A 20159-nucleotide genomic window follows, 5' to 3' on the forward strand; every position below is an offset into this window, starting at 1 on the left:
TCAACCACTTGCAAATAACATGTTTCTCCATTACATGGAATAAATGTTTGATACAGAAAATATGATAGAACAAAGACAGACCCCTCCCCTCCTCTCCCCTTAGAGAGGGAGAAGGAGTGTCTATTCACCATAGAAACATTTCGTGCCCCCTAAATTCTTCACATGCCAAATTTGGCTCCATTTGCTTGATTAGTTTTCGAGTTATGCAGAAATTTGTTTCTCATTTGCATTTGCATTAAATTTGTCTCTATTAGGGAACACATTTCGGTGGGAACAAAAGTTCCCCCTACTTTCTTGTACTTGCAATGTCGATTTCCCCCAGCCAACTTTGGTTTTGATGTCTCTGTTAGGGAACACATTTCGGTAGGAATAAAAGTTCCCACTACTTTCATGTATTTTCAATGTCGATTTCCCCCCGGCAGCTTGGTTTTGATGTCTCTGTTAGGGAACCGCCACATGTGTCGTCAATTTCGACCAATTAGAAGTGGATATTTCCGTTAGGATAGGTCAAAAGCTGCGGAAAGTCATCGCATTTTGGTGGAAGTTTATGGTGACCATGCTCCAACTGAGCGAACGTGTCAGACGTGGTTTGCACGGTTTAAAAGTGGTAATTTTGACTTGGAAGACGAAGAACGTTCCGGACTGCCAAAAAAATTATGAAGATGAAGAATTGGAGGCATTTACTCAATCAAGATCCGTCACAAACACAACAAGAACTTGCAGATACACTTGGAGTAGCTCAGCAAACCATATCCGATCGTTGAAAAGCAATGGGAATTATCCGATAGATAGGACATTGGGTGTCGTATAAATTGAAGCCACGAGCCGTCGAACGCCGTTTTTTCACGTGAGAACAACTGCTCAAAAGGTATAAAAGAAAGCGTTTTTTGCATCGAATCGTTACTAGCGATGAAAAGTGGGTCCATTACGATAATCCTAAACGTCGGGCAACGTATAGATACTCCGGCCATGTATCAACATCGATGGCCGCGCGGAATATTCACGGCCAGAAGGTTATGCTGACGTGGAGGCGATCTGGCGTAGTGGTAACATCCATACCTCTCACGCAGAGATCACGAGTTCAATTCTCACTCCCGACATTCTTCCAAAAGTGGAAGTAAAAGTGATGAACCAGCCGAAATGTGTTGAAAGTCACTATAATAAAGAAAAAAAAAATGCATTTGAGCCGTGCACTGAAGGAAAAATGGCCACATTACGAGCAAAGACACGATAAAGTTGTTTGGCAGCACGACAATGCTCGGCCGCATGACGTGAAACCGCTCAAAACATACTTGGAAACGCTGAAATTGGTGGTCCTATCCCACCCGCCGTATTCTCCAGATATTGCTCCGTCCGATTACTACCATTTTTGATCGATGCAACATGGCCTGGTTGACCAGCACTTCTCCAATTTTGAAGAAGTCAAAAATTGGATCGATTCGTGGTTAACCGACAAACCGGCCGATTAATTCCGCAAAGGAATCCGTGAATAGCCAAAAATATGGGAAAAAGTTGCGACTAGTGATGGGCAATACTTTGTATATTAAATTTGTAACCATTTTTGTAGAATAAAGCATTAATTTCTGAAAAAAACAAGACAATTACCGGTACTTCTATTATTATTCTTTATTATTACTCCTTGTATTATTTTTTTTCAATTTCAATTCATTTTCTAATTCAAGTATCTCCTTCATCCATAGCTCATTATTGAATGAAAAAAGTGAATTGGAAAAACGCGTATTGCGAGATTTAATAAATTTGATACATGTTAAAGTAAATTTTCTTTCTTTATTCCGTTAGCCAGTCTTGTTCTCCAGTCTTTGTTTACTCGTTTTAACAGATATGATACTGACGACATTGACATTGCTAAAAATGAAAAAGAAAACATTTTTCATGTTTTCTTGTAATACAATTTTATTGTGAAAAACACTATCAAAAAGTTTTAAGATACAAACGGAAAAATAACACTTTTCAGCCTGCTTCCATCGGAAAAGGAACGCACAGAAATAGGTACATAGTTCAAATTTAAAACAACGTGTTTTACTTGGATTCAATATTGGTCGGACGCGTTGGAACGCGCTCAGCATATATTAATAATAAATAGAAATAATACAACTTTTTTTGTCTTTCAAAAAAAAACATGTGATAGTATCCGTATAAAAACAGCATTTAATTAGTTAAAGTATGTCAATTATGAGAAAAAAACAACAGTCTGGAAATAGTACGATAAGTTTATTGCAACATCTTACAGCTAAAATAACGTGATACAAATATTTATTGGGGTCGGCATTCTCTTGAAATATCCAATTTTAGTAATTATTCTAAGATGCTTATTTCTGTATGTAATCATTATAATGTTTAGATAATGTGATTCGTCTGAGTGAAAATACTTTATGTAATATCCAAACAATGATTCGATTCAAAAAACTTTAGTTCAATGTGATACGCACTATGTCCGGTGGCAGCATAAAGTTATTCTTCCGGAGAGGGATTTCACTCAACTGCTGATCGACCGGGGAACGAGTATCATACAGCGATGGACTTTGACAGATAATTCCGAACGTACCGAAAATGCAGGAAATCGTGAATACCCACAGGAAAAATCGATCCAACACCATCGATACGAATTTCCAATCTTCGACAATCTGAAAATAAAACGGGGGAAAAGTGTCGATAAATATGATATGATAAGATGTGATGTTAAGTTAGTGATAAAAATTCAAAATGAGATTGATAGAAGAAGAAAACCATCGTTATTGACTATTTAAACATCGGATGATCTCCGGATGACTTGCAGATCAATCTCAAGATCGAGTTTTTGTCAAAAATCAACACTATGGGACTGTGAAAGGGTTAGGGTTAGCGTGCCACTAACCAGTGCGTTCTTTGCTTTCTCCGATTTTTTTTGAAACTTGGTACTTATGATGGAAACTACCTAAATCACAATTTCCATTGCTATATGCTGGCGTTCTACGTATAGTTGTCCCATGTTTTGACAATTTTCACTTTTCTTCATAGAACGATATTTTCATCCATAATATTCCGGAAAAACACAAAAAAAACTATTGTTTGTTCCCAGTGTTTTAAAGAACAACAGCTCAATTGTCCCATGTTGATATTCGAGGCATAACTGTCCCACCATGTATTTTTTCTAGATCCATGATGAATGAATCGGTACAAGAATTTTATGTCACGCTTTTAGCCGGGCTAATGCACTCGTTTCTGGTTTGGAAGAACGAACTAATTCTCGAACAAGCGAATGTTAGCGAATGCCTAATAACATCGGGATTTTCGATCGTGAGTTCAAAACTCAGGACCCTCATTGACCATCTTTGTGTTGTTACAGAATAGCTACGTCCACGCAACAATCATCAGCGATGGAGATCGATCCACGGTCGAAATAAGATCGATTCATCCATACAACTGCTCTGCTCTGCAAGACACATCGGGCTGCTGTTCTATAAATAACTCAACAATGATCAATCAACTGTCTCCGCTGTCCGGTGGTCCAACTGGATAATGGAAGAACAGAAAGAATACTCTTACGCCTAAATGGCTACTGTGTGAATGTACCATATGTAATGGTATAGAAGGAATACTCATAGACCAGCAAAACCAAAGCTTCAACTTTTGGGTAAACCGATCACTCATGCTATATCATTCAAGTATCTTGGGGTCTGGTTCGACTCTAAATGTACTTGGGGGCCCATATTAGGTATCTGAGTAAAAAATGCCAACAAAGAATAAACTTTCTCCGTACAATTACCGGCATCTGGTGGGGAGCCCACCCAGAAGATCTTATAATGTTGTATCGAACAACTATTCTCTCAGTGATGGAGTATGGCAGTTTCTGTTTTCAATCAGCTGCCAAAACACACCTCATTAAACTCGAGCGAATTCAGTATCTTTGTCTCCGTATCGCGTTGGGATGTATGCCCTCAACGCATACCATGAGTCTCGAGGTTTTGGCAGGCCTACTCCCACTAAAAGATCGCTTCAATTTATTATCTCTTCGGTTCCTCATCCGGTGTAAGGTTATGAACCCATTGGTGATCGGAAATTTTGAGCAGCTGATCGAGCTAAATTTTCATTCTGGATTCATGGGCTCATATCATGAATTCGTCTCCATGCAGGTTAATCCTTCTTCGTATATTCCCAACCGTGTTTGTTTTCCTGACTACATCAATTCCTCTGTGCATTTTGATCTGTCCATGAAGCAGGATATCCATGGAACATCAGACTATCTTCGATCGAGGATCGTTCCAACGATCTTCGATGCAAAGTATGGGGATATCAATTGTGATAATATGTACTTTACTGATGGGTCCTCTATGAATGAGTCCACAGGATTTGGAGTGTTCAACGAATTTTTTAGCACCTCACACAGTCTTCAGAATCCTTGCTCAGTGTATATTGCTGAATTGGCAGCGATACACTGGGCGCTGAACAGCGTCGCCTCACGACCTGTTGAACACTATTACATTGTAACGGATAGTCTTAGCTCTGTCGAAGCTATCCGTTCAGTGAGGCCGGAAAAGCACTCGCCGTACTTCCTTGAGAGAATACGAGAAATTTTGAGTGCTTTACCCAGACGCTGTTATGTCATTACCTTTGTCTGGGTCCCTTCACATTGCTCAATTCCGGGTAATGAGAGGGCTGACTCATTGGCAAAGGTAGGTGCAATTGAAGGCGATATTTATCAGCGTCAAATCGCCTTCAATGAATTTTATTCTTTAGTCCGCAAAAATACCATAGTTAACTGGCAACGCAAATGGAACGAAGATGAATTGGGCCGGTGGCTCCACTCGATTATCCCTAAGGTTAGCCTCAAACCATGGTTCAAAAGTCTGGACTTGAGTCGGGACTTTATTCGCACCTTCTCCCGACTCATGTCCAATCACTGTTCGTTAGATGCGCTACTCTTTCGTATTAATCTTGCCGACAACAATCTTTGTGTTTGTGGCCAAGGTTACCACGACATCGAGCACGTTGTTTGGTCGTGCGAGCTGTATCTTGTCGCCAGATCGAATTTAGTAGTCACCCTTCGGGCCCGAGGAAGGCAGCCCATGATGCCGGTGAGAGACGTGTTGGCTCGGTTAGACCTTGATTACATGTCCCAAATATATGTATTCCTTAAAGCTATCGATCTTCGTGTGTGATTATCCTTATACCCTTAGTTTTTCCTTTTCCTTTTCCTTTGTGAGAGATCGGATCCCTTCTTAAGAATAAGATGAAATGTAAATACATATTAGATATAAGATAGGTTTAAGAATTAAGTGTGATGAGTGTGATTGAGAGTGTGATTGAGAGTGTCAGTGTGATCATTGTCAATATATCCTCATATCCCCTCCTTTTCCTGAAGAAAATATGTCACCCTTCTAAACTCGAGTCGACCGCGAGTAATCGGTTTCCTATATTATTAACATTAGAATTAAGGAAAAATGTTTATATACTAGTAACAATACAGTAAGGAGTTCGGCTCCTTTAAACCTATGTAACTGAGCCTGTAAAAATAAACGATTTAAATTAAAAAAAAAGAAGGAATACTGGCGAATGGCAACTGTGTAATGTGCTATTTATAGATATATGATAACCATGTGACATGTACACGATTAAAATTCGGCTCTGTTACAGCTAAAATGCTAATGAGCTAATGGGATAAAAAAAAACATCGGGATTTATATTCTGCAAAGGTGTTGCAGAACACTCACTGCGCTCACACCACTGTGCGATTCACAAGCGATATCACTACCATATACTACATACCGATGCTACTTTGCTACGGCACTAATTATGTTTAGTTTTTTATGTAAGTAAACTACCGTTTTGCGCATAGATCTCACATGTTACTTTTTGGAAAATTTCACGTTTCTTCCTAAAACGATGTTTCTTTGCATAACATTTCGTAATAAAAGCACAAAATGAATTATTGTTTGTTCCTAGTATTTAGAAAAAAACACCTAGTTCAATTGTCATATGTTAATATCCTAGGTATAACTATCCTACCATGAATTTTAAGCCTTGTTAGAGGCGAATGAACTGAAAAGTTTGAAGCCTCGTAAAGCCAAAAAGAAGAAGAAGAAGAAGAATTTTAAACCCGTAATCAAACTTGATTGATTCACGTGAGCGGATCTTGCCACATTTTATTGAACAATAAACGGATCTTGCGCCAACTCGTCTATGGGATTGGCATGACCCTCTCGGAAACTCTATGGGATTGGCATGACCCTTCTAAATTCCAGTCGACCGCGAGTAATCGGTTTCCTATTTTATTAACCATAGAATTAAGGAAACATGTTAATATATGATAGTAGATTAAAGTAGAAAAAGTAGAATAAACGATTTAATTAAAAAAAAATATGGAAAGGCCTTAACATTTTGATTATTTTTTTATATTTTTTTTACTCAAAAATGAGTCCTACAAAAAATTATATATGGAAGAGTTTTAGGAAAATAATTGAATATTCCAAAACAAATACTGAAAATTTTTTTTTTTATTCTACACTACATCGATTTCAAAAACTAAAAGTCGATTTTCTCAAAATGGTCAACTCAGATAAATTGTAGATAAATATGTGCCCTACAACTCTTCCATACATCGCAACTTGTGCATATTGAGGCAAAAAAAAATAATGCTACAGGGAAACTTCGATATAACGTCACTCGATATAACGTACATTTTACCTCGATATAACGTACACATTTCCAAAGTGTAAAGGAAATTTTTTTTCAATATTTTTTTTCTGATAAAACAATGAATTACCTGTATTGTGATGCTAAAACAAGTTTTGTACCTTCAATAAATCCCGAAATAACGCTGGTTTTGTGATTCTAAATGAATCAATCTTTAATCAACAGTACGAAGGAAAACATCATGAGAAAGGCTGGCTTCGTCTTCTGATTGAAGTTATTCATTAACTTTACTAAAACAGCAACACAATAATGTATTATAGACTACGTTTGTGAGTACTTTATTATGCTTCGATATAACGTACAATTCGAAACAACGTACAATTTTGAAAGTTACGTTATATCGAAGTTTACCTGTATTTCTTTTCCGCCACTTTACATTTGCTGCCGGTCACGACTAGTATTTTTCAAACAACTGCAGAGCCATTTTAACCAACCCCGGTGGGATCTTGGTCGTATGCTGACAGGGAAGGGGGCCTATCCGAGCGTCTGTTCACCATGGAGGTGCGGCTCAAAACAGCGTCTGATCCCCATGTTAGGGGCGGCTGATCACTGTCTTCGTGCCAGCGGGGACTCTAAAAAGAGCTGTGCACGACGGTCCTCCGGCGAGACAGGGGGTTGGTGCAGGCCCTGCAAGCCATCCGTAAAAATAAAACGCACAGGAAAATTCACAAAGAAATTCGAGACAGGACAATCGGACTAGACCTACGCAAAGAACACGGACTAGAGATTGGAAACTCGGAACATGGAACTGCAAGTCTCTCAATTTTCTTGCGAGTACCCGAATTCTTTCGGAAATATTAAGAGCCCGCAATTTCAACATCGTAGCGCTGCAGGAGGTGTGCTGGAAAGGTTCGATGGTGCGATCGATCCATGGTGGATATACCATCTATCAGTGCTGCGGCAACACACACGAGCTGGGTACAGCTTTCATCGTGATGGGGGAGATGCAAAAACGGGTGATTGGTTGGTGGCCGATCAATGAAAGAATGTGCAGATTGAGGATGAGAGGCCACTTCTTCAATATCAGCATTATCAACGTCCACAGCCCCCATCTAGCTAGCACCGATGACGATAAAGAAGAATTCTACGCGCAGCTAGAGCGTGAATACGATCGCTGCCCAAAACACGACATCAAAATCGTCATCGGTGATTTGAACGCTCAGGTTGGCCAGGAGGAGGAATTCAGACCGGTAATTGGTAGGTTCAGCGCCCATCAGCGAACCAACGAAAACGGCCTAAGACTTATCGACTTCGCTGCCTCCAAGAACATGGCCATACGTAGCAGCACAGCCATACGCAGCAGCTTCCAGCACAGCCTCCAATACCGTTACACCTGGAGATCACCACAGCAAACAGTAACACAAATTGACCACGTTTTGATCGACGGTCGGCACTTCTCGGATATCATCGACGTCAGAACCTATCGTGGCGCTAACATCGATTCAGACCACTACCTGGTGATGGTCAAACTGCGTTCTAAACTGTCAGTCGTCAATAACATAAGACACCAGCGCTCACCACGGTACCACCTACGACGACTACAGGAGCCGAACGTTGCTGCAACATATTCGCAGCGTCTTGAAGCTGCGTTACCGGGGGTAGACGAACTGGATGCTGTTCCCCTCGATGAATGCTGGAACTCCTTAAAATCAGCAATTAGCAGCACAGCAGAGACCGTCATCGGGTATGAACAACGAGGACAACGGAACGAATGGTTTGACGACGAGTGCCGAGCGCTCCTGAACGAGAAGGATGCAGCACGCGCAGCCATGCTGCAACGAGCGACTCGACAAAACGTGGAACGATACAGACTGAAACGAAGGCAGCAAACACATCTCTTTCGGGGAAAAAAAGCGCCGCCTGGAAGAGAAAGAGTGTGAGGAGATGGAGCTGCTTTATCGTTCTCGAGAATCGCGGAAGTTCTTCAAGAAACTAAACGCCTCGCACAAAGGCTTTGTGCCGCGGGCCGAAATGTGCAGAAACAAGGAAGGAGGCATCTTGACGAACGAACGCGAGGTGATCGAAAGGTGGAGGCAGCACTACGATGAACACCTGAACAGCGCGCAGACAGGAGACCTAGACGGCGTTGAGGAGGACTACACCGGTGCAATGAACAACGACGACGTACCACCCCCGACGATGGGTGAAGTTAAGGAGGCCAATAATCAGCTCAAGAACCACAAAGCAGCTGGTAAGGATGGCCTCGTAGCGGAGCTCTTCAAGGGAGGTCCGAGAAAACTCGTAGAGTGTATGCACCGGTTGATAGTCAGGATCTGGGACACAGAACAGCTACCGGAGGAGTGGAAGGACGGGGTAATCTGCCCCATCTATAAAAAAGGCGACAAGTTGGATTGTGGGAACTATCGTGCCATCACAATCCTGAATGGTGCCTACAAAATTTTGTCTCAGATCCTCTTCCGCCGCCTATCGCCAATAGTAAGTAGATTTGTGGGAAGTTATCAGGCCGGATTCATGCCCGGTTGCTCAACGACGGACCAGATTTTTACACTGCGGCAGATCCTCCATAAGTGCCGCGAGCATCAGGTCCCTACACACCACATCTTCGTCGACTTCAAGGCCGCATATGATACAATCGACCGACGACAGCTATGGAGGATCATGGACGAACACGGCTTTCCCCGAAAGCTGACAAGACTGATTCAGGCAACGATGAACGGTGTGCGGTGCAGTGTGCGGATCTCAGGTGAGCTGTCGGAATCATTTGAGACTCACAGGGGACTTCGACAAGGCGATGGAATCTCCTGTCTGCTCTTCAACGTGGCGCTGGAAGGTGTTATGCGGAGAGCGGGCTTCAACATGCGGGGCACGATTTTCAACAAGTCTAGTCAGTTTATCTGCTTCGCCGACGACGTGGACATAATCGGAAGAACACATGCGACGGTAGCCGACTTGTATACCCGACTGAAGCACGAAGCAGGGCTGATTGGGCTTGGGATCAATGCGTCTAAGTCTAAATACATGCTAGCTGGAGGGACTGATCGCAACAGAGTTCTTCTTGGTAGTAGTGTTGTGATCGACGGCGACGAGCTCGAGGTGGTAGAGGAATTTGTCTACCTTGGCTCGTTGATAACAACTGACAACAACAACAGCCGTGAAATTCGAAGACGCATTGTCAATGGAAGTCGTGCCTACTATGGGCTCCGCAAATCCTTGAGGTCCAACAAACTCCGGCCCCGTACGAAGTGTACCATGTACAAATCCCTAATTCGACCGGTTGTTCTCTATGGGCACGAAGCATGGACGATGCTTGAAGAGGACTCACAAGCGCTTGGAGTTTTCGAACGCCGAGTGCTCAGAACAATATACGGTGATGTACAGGAAAGCGGAGTATGGAGAAGGAGAATGAACCACGAACTGGCGCAACTCTACGGCGAACCCAGCATTCAGAAAGTCGCCAAGGCTGGACGAGTGCGATGGGCAGGGCATGTTGCAAGATTGCCGGACAGCAGCCCTGCAAAGATGGTGTTCGCATCGAATCCGGTAGGAACAAGAAGGAGAGGAGCCCAGCGAGCGAGGTGGTTGGACCAGGTGGAGCAGGACTTGGCAAGAATCGGTGCAGCCGGGAGTTGGAGAACTGCAGCCATGGATCGGGACTATTGGCGAAAAATTGTGAAGAAGATCTAATCTCTCAATGGGATGTAGTATCATTATAAATAAATAAATAAAGTTATCTGTACAATACACTATTACCATATCTACAGTAACTTACAGTGACTCTTAATAAATACCTAAATCTACAACATCTATTCGATACCTGACCGACCGATCAAGAGATTTTTGGCAGATGGCTATGGTTTGAGAGCTGTCGTTGCTCTCTGAATTGAAACATATTGTATTTGACTACAAAAACAAGCTGAAAACTGTACTTTAGCATCCAAGGGTCGCCATAAATCCGTTTCTACCTGTTATTGATTCTTGCTATAACTGTTCACAAAAAAAATTGAAAATTGCCGAGAAAAAATCTTGAAGCAGTTTTTGTTAGGAAAACTTTTTTGCCTTAAATATGCAAAAGTTGCGATGTATGGAAGAGTTTTAGGGTACATATTTATCTTCCATTTATCTGCCATTTCATCAAAATCTAAGATGACCATTTTGAGAAAATCGACTTTTAGTTTTTGAATTCGATTTTTTTCAGTGTAGAATTTCAAAAATTATTTTTTTTGTATTTTTTTAATTATTTTCCTAAAGCTCTTCCATAGATCACTTTTTTGTAGGACTTACCATTTTTGAGTAAACAAATTTTATAAAAAAATAATCAAAAATATTTAGTCCTTTCCATATGTTAGTCTAGATAAATTTTCGGAAAACTAAGTTTGCCAAGTTGCTTAATTAGGTAAGGTCTTCACGCCCAGAAAGTTTCATTGAGTTATGAGAGGGCCATGCCAACATCTGGTCGAGTTGGCGCGAGATCCGTCAATAGTTAATTATTATAAAAAAACGGTGTATTGCTAAACTGAAATACTTATAGCTTCTGGTATAAAATAGATAAATTTTCGGAAAACTAAGTTTGCCAAGTTGCTTAATTAGGTGAGGTCTTCACGCCCAGAAAGTTTCATTGAGTTATGAGAGGGCCATGCCAACATCTAGTCGAGTTGGCGCGAGATCCGTCAATAGTTAATTATTATAAAAAAACGGTGTATTGCTAAACTGAAATACTTAAACTTCTGGCATAAAAATATGACAGAAAACTTCGAATGCGTTTCTCTCATTTTTTTTCCAAAATATATATTTTTATCAAGGCTCATATGGCGTTAGGCTGACGGGGCCGGAGTTCAATATTTTGACAATTTTTCTTATTATCAATGTTCGTAATATTTAACCGATTACTCGCGGTCGGCTTGAGGTTAGTATTACAAGTGTTCTCGTAATTGGGATGTTGCTGTCTTCAATGCTCTGTACGTGTACCCGACACGGGATACTTCCTATTGGGATGCAGCTGACCATTAATCAGCAACGCCCCCTAGTATGTACTCCATATCTAGCGTGGTACGTCTTCTCGACTCGAGGAATCCAGGATAGAATGGTCACTAGCCGGCGCAATCATCAGCTCATCAGAATATTTTTCTCATTTGTTTGCAATTTTAATTCCGATTGGTTTAGGGCGTATTCGAAATCATTGGTATTCATTTCAAAAAATCGTAACTCAAAAACCCGATATCTGATTGGAATATGATGTTTGACAAAGTTTTTGGAAAATAGATGAACTATTTAGAAAAAATCATATTTTAAATCCACTGTTAAACAATCTGGTAGAGTGAGTGCGGGTAAGACGGATAGTGGAGGTAATATGGACATTAGAGTGCCAATGAATGTATCCGAAAAAAGTAACCTTCGAACTTTTGAACCGGACTTCCTGCAAAATGTTGATTCCCGCGATAAAATACCCTAGGAAAATTTCAACTAAAATTTCAATCGGACTTTATTTACTAGTGTCGCAAAGACGTCAATGTTTGAGTTTTGGACCCATATTACCAACATCGAAAAAAAAATCTTTCCTGTCTGTTTTAATTTCAGTAAAAAAAAGATTAAAAACACTTTTTTGTGAACATTTGGCCGATTATTTCGTATACATAATATATAATAATATATAATATTTCGTATATTGAATTGCTAGAAACTGCATTTCAAAGGTGTACCGTTTAAGAACTGCCCACACTCAAATTGCTCTAACTTTTGTTCGGTTGGGTAAAATTAATTGAAATTTTGCGTAGATATAGGTTAATATGTATTATTTACACTCTGTGCATTGATTTCATCATGTGCGCAAAAGTTTTCAAAATGACGACGAAAGACTGTGCGTGCGCGATAAAGTTTCGCACGAGTACTTCGAGAAAAAGGATCTGTCGCATCGTGCTATCGGAAAAAAAGTTGGGAATCGCGAATTCTACGTTGTCTGTGGAGGCGAATTTAAACCAGATTCTAGGAAACCTGTATGTGGCTGCTAAGGATAAGTTGGATGTTCCAGAGAACCTCCGGACACAGAAGATGTCGAAATTTGCCAACAAGTTGTTGATTTGGCGAGCGATTTTTACTTGCAGAAAGCGGAGTACAGCTTTCGTTGCATCAAGCACCATGAAAGGACAGGTGTGGGGGGGAGCGGTTTGAAGCAAAAAAGGTTGAAAACCACTGGTCTATCACACTGTTATTTTTGAGATAAGCGTAAATGTCATCCTTGGCAGACAGTTTTCAAAGACAATACCATAAAAATTTTGGACCATCGGTTAAATTTAAAAATCATAACTTAAAAAAGAAAATAAACGCCTCTCTGATTTTCGGATATGTTGTGTAAAGAAATCTCAGCCTTCAAGAAAAAATATAAAAATATATGGCGCCCATGGTCCCGAGTACATGTAAACTATAAAAAACAAATACAATCAATAGTTACAAAATCCAATTCCATCGCAAGTTCGATATTTTTTCAAAGTAGACTAGCTTCATTGGCTTCAATTTGGTATGTCGATCATCTGAATCCGTAAAGTGGTTCAATAGTTTGAAAAAGTCATTTTTGGAAAAAAGGGGATTTTTTTTTCGGACCACCCTAAAATGGAAATGTACACCCTAATGAAAAAATAAAAAAATACGGGTCTAATATTTAGCCATTCCCTATACACTTTTTTGAATCCATTAATATCAATTGATTCTGTCAGATGTGTTTCAACCACAATAATTTTTTCAATTTTTAGCCAGATAACAGTATCTTCATTCAACGCTAAAAACGAATCTCATATACAAAATTCAGGTTTCTATTTTGTTTCAGATTATAAAACGCATAAACGTAAAAATTAACCCCCGCGTCCATCCGATGAAGTGATACATAATCCTATAATAATGTCTGCACCTAATTTGTTAAAAGCACCCCTCCATGTTAGCGAGCTTCCATCGCGATAACTGTACACAAGATAAGTAAGAAAGACGTTTGTGGGGAATGAATCTGTCGATTAAAATGTAATCTCACTAGCATAGAAAACTGGTAATTTTCTACTTTTGTTCCGAGAAGATGAAACATTCTCGAGAACCTTAGTTGAAATGAAAAAAAACACTGAGTTATGTACGATCGTTTTATCCTAACGATGGATGAAGAGTTTCGTGGAATTGCATTGCATCATGCTCACGGCAACATGGAAAGACAACCACGATCATTGATGTTTTCTAACAAGAAAATGTAAACGATAACATTTGTATCTTTCATATTTTCCATGAAACATATGTATGAGTTATATTAGAGGAGAGCAGATATATTTTTTTTATTTATTTACCAGTGTAAAACGTCTTTTATAGTGATGGAACTACTTTGGCCTTTGTTTCATCTTGCACAGCCCCATGTGAAATTGTTTGTGAATTTTTCGAAAACAAGCAATTCGTGACACCACAATATATTGCCACCGGCAGACGAAGGAAGACAAAAACATTTCTTTTGATGTCTCAAACCGATTTGGCATTTCTCTGTCGCTTGCGATGCATCGCTTGCTAATGGAAGGAAGGAAGGAAGGTATTGAATTAGAGAGACTTTAAACTCTGAGAGTTCATTCGTCTCTCTTGCTAATGGAAATCATATCATTTCCTTATCATCTCATTTAATAATTCGTATGCATTGACATCACTGAATGCAACCCTGTTGGCAACTTTTAAAGCATTTAATAACTATGCCATAACTTCAATCGAAATTATCTTATCAATAGCTTCATCCTTATTCGAGATAACTATATGCAACTGAATGGAAAAAAAACAAACTCACCTCATTATCCTTATCAGCGTCCTTAATATGTTGAGCAATAAATCTCACGGCCTGTATCGCGGAAAGCACCTCCGGCGACAGTTGCTTCGGTATCATGTTATCTTGGTCGACTGCAGTTCGAGCCCAGAAGCAGCGAAGGTGTGGATAATCACACAAACACGAAATAAAGCAAATTTTAATTATAAATTATCACGCAGACGCTATGCGGAGCAAACTTTATTGCTTTGTGTTGAAATGTTAATAACATCGCTCTCAAATATGTTCAAATATCCGAGCAGAGTTTTGTGCATATAACCGGCGGCCACGCGCGACCGGAACCGTAACAACGGTAGCCAACGGGATGACACAAGACTCCGAAGTTCCGCACTGCTTACTCACGGGCGAAAAGAGTACTAATTTGGCGTGGCTGACCTGGGGATATGTGCGGCATAAAGTGGATCTTTATTCAGATGCTTACCTGAACCATGTGGAAGATTCACCCCAATGTTTTCAAAGCTGTCGCCGCCTTCTTTGAACTCGCCCGGAAAATCACTGACACTGCAAATAAAAACGGTAAAGTGGTGAAGGAAAAGCGTTAATGAACTCATTGCTTTATAGAGTCGGGAGGCAAATGGAACTTTTCCGGGCGACATCACAGGAGAAAGGACCAGATTCATGATTTGGTATGTGTGATTATATGTATCTTTTACGGCAGACACTTATATTATGTTATTATCATTAAACTTTTACGAGACCACGGAGCGTTCGTCATTTTCAAATTCGTCTTTACACAAGCCACGAGGGCAGTAGGTATATTAGAAAGAGAAGGACAAGTTGATTAATTTAGTAACGATAGCACGTTTATGAATCAATAAGAAATCATAAATAGAAATTTTGGAGTAGAAGCGTTAATTTTTTCCCCAATGGAAAAATGATTCGTTTGTTTTACTCTATTATCTGAACTCTTTTCAAAGATTTTTTAATAAATTTTGTATTTTTAAAACTCAAAGTATCTAATATATCTTGAAATCGGATCCCTCATGGAAATAGCATTTATTTACTGGGATGTCAATCCTCTAGTTTTGTTCTCTCGTTTCCATCCTACTTCATCTAGTTTTTTATTCATTTAAATCAAATGAAGCCAGACTCTAGAAAACTCTAGCGAGAGTTTCTTCGAAATAGGGAGAATGGTCCCTACCATGGACGAATTTCATGCCAAATCGTCTCAGGAGTTGGCAGCACCATCTCAGATAGAAGTGAAACGCAGGTGTAAAGGTATGGGTCATATAAGAAACTTTGCATACTTGAAACCTTCAAAAAAGAATTAGACTACTTTTTGCAAAGCCCTTTTTTTATTTTTTTTTCACAAAATTGATAATTCAAAAACTATGATGCCTGTACAATTCTGGTCAGAAGGTGAAATGTATAAAATTGTTTAAATTTTCATGAAAAAATACAAAAAAAAATTGAAAAAATTTCGCCGAAACAAAAATTACTTGAAAAATTAAAACTCATTTTTCTCAAAAACGTATTTTTTGAAAATTCTGGAGAAAAAAATATGTTAATAGCCCTTACAAGTCCTTCTATTCGGATATGAACTTTTGTCGAAGACGTCAACTTTTATAGTTACTGGAATATAAGGCAGATTCCTGAAAAAATAATGTTTTACTCGTAACATTTTTGTGTGTAAATTCTCACGTTTCACATGTTCTTAACATGTTTCTAAATAGAAAAAAGTTTTCAGAACATGTAAATTGCAATAATTTATGCATAAAAATGTTACGAGTTGAACATCAATAGCAATTTTTCGAAGAAAACATGAAAAAGTTGTTTTCAGAAGAACTTTTTTCCTTTTTATCTTTTTTCGGAATTTTAAAAACACATGTTTTCGAGAAAAATAAAAATTTTTAATTTCCAAAATATTTTTTTTTATAGAATTTTTTGTCAAAAATGTGTTTGATATTTTTCAATGATGCTATACAAATGAAACACACATTTCTTCATTGCTCCAGAATTAATCAAGCAAACGAAACCAAATTTGGCATGTAGAGGTTTCAGGGTGCAATCAATGATTCTATGGTGGTTAGATACTCCTCCCCCTCTCTTAGGGGGTGCTGCCATACAAATGAAACACAAATTTCTGCATTACTCGAAAATTAATCAAGCAAACGAAACCAAGTTTGGCATGTGGAGGTTCTAGAGTGCAATAAATGATTCTATTGTGGTTAGATACTCCTCCTCCCTCTCTTAGAGGGTGGCTACCATAAAAATGAAACACAAATTTCTGCATTATTCGAGAACTAATCAAGTAAATGAAACGAAATTTGACATGTATAGGTTTTAGGATGCAATAAATGATTCTATTTTGGCTAGATACTCCTCCCGCCTCTCTTAGGGGGGGCTGCCACACAAATAAAACACTGCATTACTTGAGAATTAATCAAACAAACGAAACCAAGTTTGGCATGTGGAGGTTTTAAGGTGCAATAAATGATTCTATTGTGGTTAGATACTCCTCCCTCTCTTAGTGGGGGCTGCCATACAAATGAAACACAAATTTCTGCATTACTCGAGAATTAATCAAGCAAACGAAACCAAATTAGGCATATGGAGGTTTTAGAGCGCAATAAATGTTTTCACGGTGGTTAGACACTCCACCCCCTCTCTAAGGGGGAGCTGCCATACAAATGGAAGACAATTTTCTGCATAACTCGAAAACTAATCAAGAAAGTGGAGCCAAATTTGGCATGTGAAGATTTTAGGGGTCACGAAACGTTTCTATAGTGAATAGACACTCCTCCCCCTCTCTAAGGGGAGAAGAGGGGAGGGGTCTGTCTTTATTCTATCATGTTTTCTGTATCAAACATTTATTCCATGTAACGGAGAAACATGTTAATTGCAAGTGGTTGAAAAATCTTGAACGAGAATTGTATCTGAAAATTATAATTATAATGATGAATTTTGGTAGAAGTACTAGGAATTTTATAGTAAAATGAAAATTCAACGGGGTCGATTAGAAGATCAATCAATGAACAGTTTTGCGATTGGACGCATGAACTTGCGCTTAGTAAAAAAACGTGAATGTTTGAAGGTATTGATAACAAAAAACAAATTTTGGGCGGGACGAAGCTTGCCGGGTCAGCTAGTCTCTATATATATAAAAATGTTGTGTTCGTTTGTGTGCGGGTCAAAAACTCGAAAAGTGCGGAACCGATTGAGCTCAAAGTTGGACAAAATATACATGACTCCGAGGAATGTTGTTATGGCATAAAAAATTGAGAAAAAATGGAGAAAAATTATCTTCTATATGGCCATAGTACGTTTCTGAAATTAAGTTTCTTTTGAAAATCGACCATTTCGTATTAAATATGAATTCTATGTGATGGAAACATCTTTTTTCCAAGTGTTTGACAAAATCGTGAACTGAAATTGTGTTTCGGAATGATTTAAAATTTATCGATTTCCGTAATCCATCTCTATCTCTATATATATATATATATATATATATATATATATATATATATATATATATATATATATATATATATATATATATATATATATATATATATATATATATATATATATATATATATATATATATATATATATATATATATATATATATATATATATATAAATGCTGTGTTCGTTTGTGTGCGCGTCAAAAACTCGAAAAACAATTAAAAAAAATGAAAATTCGACTCAACCATGCCACCACAATGTGCCACAGCAAAGCGTGGCAGAATACAGCTAGTATTTTATAAATGAGAATTTTTCGAAAAAAAAATTTTAAAAATATAAATTAAAAAAAAACTCGCAAAAAATCTATCAGACCTCCAAATTTTAGTCGAACGATGAAGTGAAATTTTTAAAAAAAAACTCATTTTTCTCGGAAACATGCTTTCAAATTAAAAAAAATAGATATGAATAGCCCATACAATTTCCAACGAGTCACACATACATCGGAAGATGATATTTTTTATGAAAATATAATTTCCTACATTTCATCTTTTGACTAAAATTTTGTAGATATCATAGTTTTTAAGTTATAATTTTTTGTAAAAAAATCAAGAAAAAATTGTTGGCGCTCTTCAAAAAGTGGTATAATGCTTTGTTGAATATTTCAAGTATGCAAAGTTGCTTAAAAGATCCATGTGTTCACACCCACGACGTTTCGCCGCTATCTAAGATGATGCTGCCAACAGCTAGTCGAGTTGGCATGAAATTCGTTCATATCTACATAATAATCTGGATTATTATAGATTTTTTCGACTTTTTAAAACCAGATACAGATTACAGATTTTTCAAAATAACGTTCCCATAATAGTAACTACTTAATGTTAATAATATTTTTTCCCATTTCACCTATTCAATTAACCTTTAACGAACGAGCGCATTTTTCTAGAACCAGTTGGTCGACGGATTTTTAAGAAATTGATCGCTTTATTTCCAGAGCGAGAAAAGGTGGATTTTATGGAAACTTCCAATAATAATAGGTAGTATACGAACAGGTATGTCGAAAAAAATTATAATGAAATGAAAATTTCAGAAAAATTATGGGAGTTGAAATAAAGAAATAGATTGTGTATGTAATGTATTTATTTATACACATTTATAACCTAACCGAATTCCTGGAATATAACGGAATGCCGCATGTATGGCGGCATTCTATTTTTTTAGAATATTTGCAATGTCGCGAGTATGGCGGCATTCGTTCGCTAAGGGTTAATATAGAGCAATTCCACCCCTAAATCAGCCGAAAAACAGCAAATTTTGACACGACTTTCTTCTGTTTTATTGAAACTTGGTACAAATGGTGGAAACTACCCGATATCAAAATTTTCATCATATGATCAAATTTAATAACGATTGATTTTTTATAAGGGCGTGTTCGGACGAGTGTTAAGAAAACGTTCTTTTTGGCAATCTTTTTTGATGCAACAGATCAAACTGCAAATATATTTTCCCATTAATTCGATATCACATAATTTATTATTGATCTTACATTTTTAGTTTCCTTCGCCTTCTGAACAAAAACGTTTCCCTACTGTTTGGTGAATTTCAGTTCAATGTCGTGGATTCGTATTAGTGATCTACATTAGACAATGAAAATGATCTATTCAAAACCCATTATATTCACAATTTGAATTCATTATCTACCTGCCGTTCTACCGCTAATTCAAATTTGAATTTCAGCCCAGTAAACTTTGCAAACACCTTTCTTCCACAATTACACGATCTTTCAAGCTTTCTTAAATTTCCTACTAACTTTCTCCAACTTTCTCTCTTAAAACTTTACACAATTTCCTTTTCACAATTTCCCAATGGCTCTTTTGTGCAACTCTCAGGTTTTCTTCCAAATAGCGAATGTTTGTTTTTTGTTTCCTCTATCTGTCTTTGACGTTTCTCGCTCCGTTCTTTTCCCCATCGGCCAAAGTCTACAGCGATGCGGCAGGAACAACACCAGTGTGGCCAGAACATTCCCCGGCCCGTAACCCTGTCCCGGGAGTCAAATCCCGATCAGAGTTACCTTCCTCACCGATTTCCATCACTGCCAGTTTCGCTGTCGCTCGCTTGAACCGTCCGCTCTTTGTTCGAATCCAAGCCTGTCGGATTCTTCCATCTCCAGAAACGATGGGTTCCTCCACTACTCCACGAATCCAGCACTTCCGGTTATTTCCTTCGACGACATATACTAAGTCTCCAGCTCGTAACGGTCTTGTCTCAC

General features: G+C 38.5%; 1 protein-coding gene across 1 annotated transcript in view; it reads right to left on the reverse strand.

Annotated features, from left to right (window-relative positions):
* Positions 1–2211: 2211 nt before the first annotated feature.
* Positions 2212–20159, reverse strand: part of LOC129776405 (acetylcholine receptor subunit beta-like 2) — a 30674-nt gene continuing 12726 nt past the window's right edge. Inside the window, exons 7-9 of the mRNA XM_055782032.1 lie at positions 14907–14986; positions 14450–14559; positions 2212–2645 (exon numbers count right to left, since the gene is read on the reverse strand). Coding sequence (XP_055638007.1) covers positions 2430–2645; positions 14450–14559; positions 14907–14986 — 406 coding nt within the window. The 3' untranslated portion in view covers positions 2212–2429. The remainder of the gene's footprint in view (positions 2646–14449; positions 14560–14906; positions 14987–20159) is intronic.

This window comes from Toxorhynchites rutilus, chromosome 3 (assembly GCF_029784135.1).
Source record: "Toxorhynchites rutilus septentrionalis strain SRP chromosome 3, ASM2978413v1, whole genome shotgun sequence".
Lineage (NCBI taxonomy): Eukaryota > Metazoa > Arthropoda > Insecta > Diptera > Culicidae > Toxorhynchites > Toxorhynchites rutilus.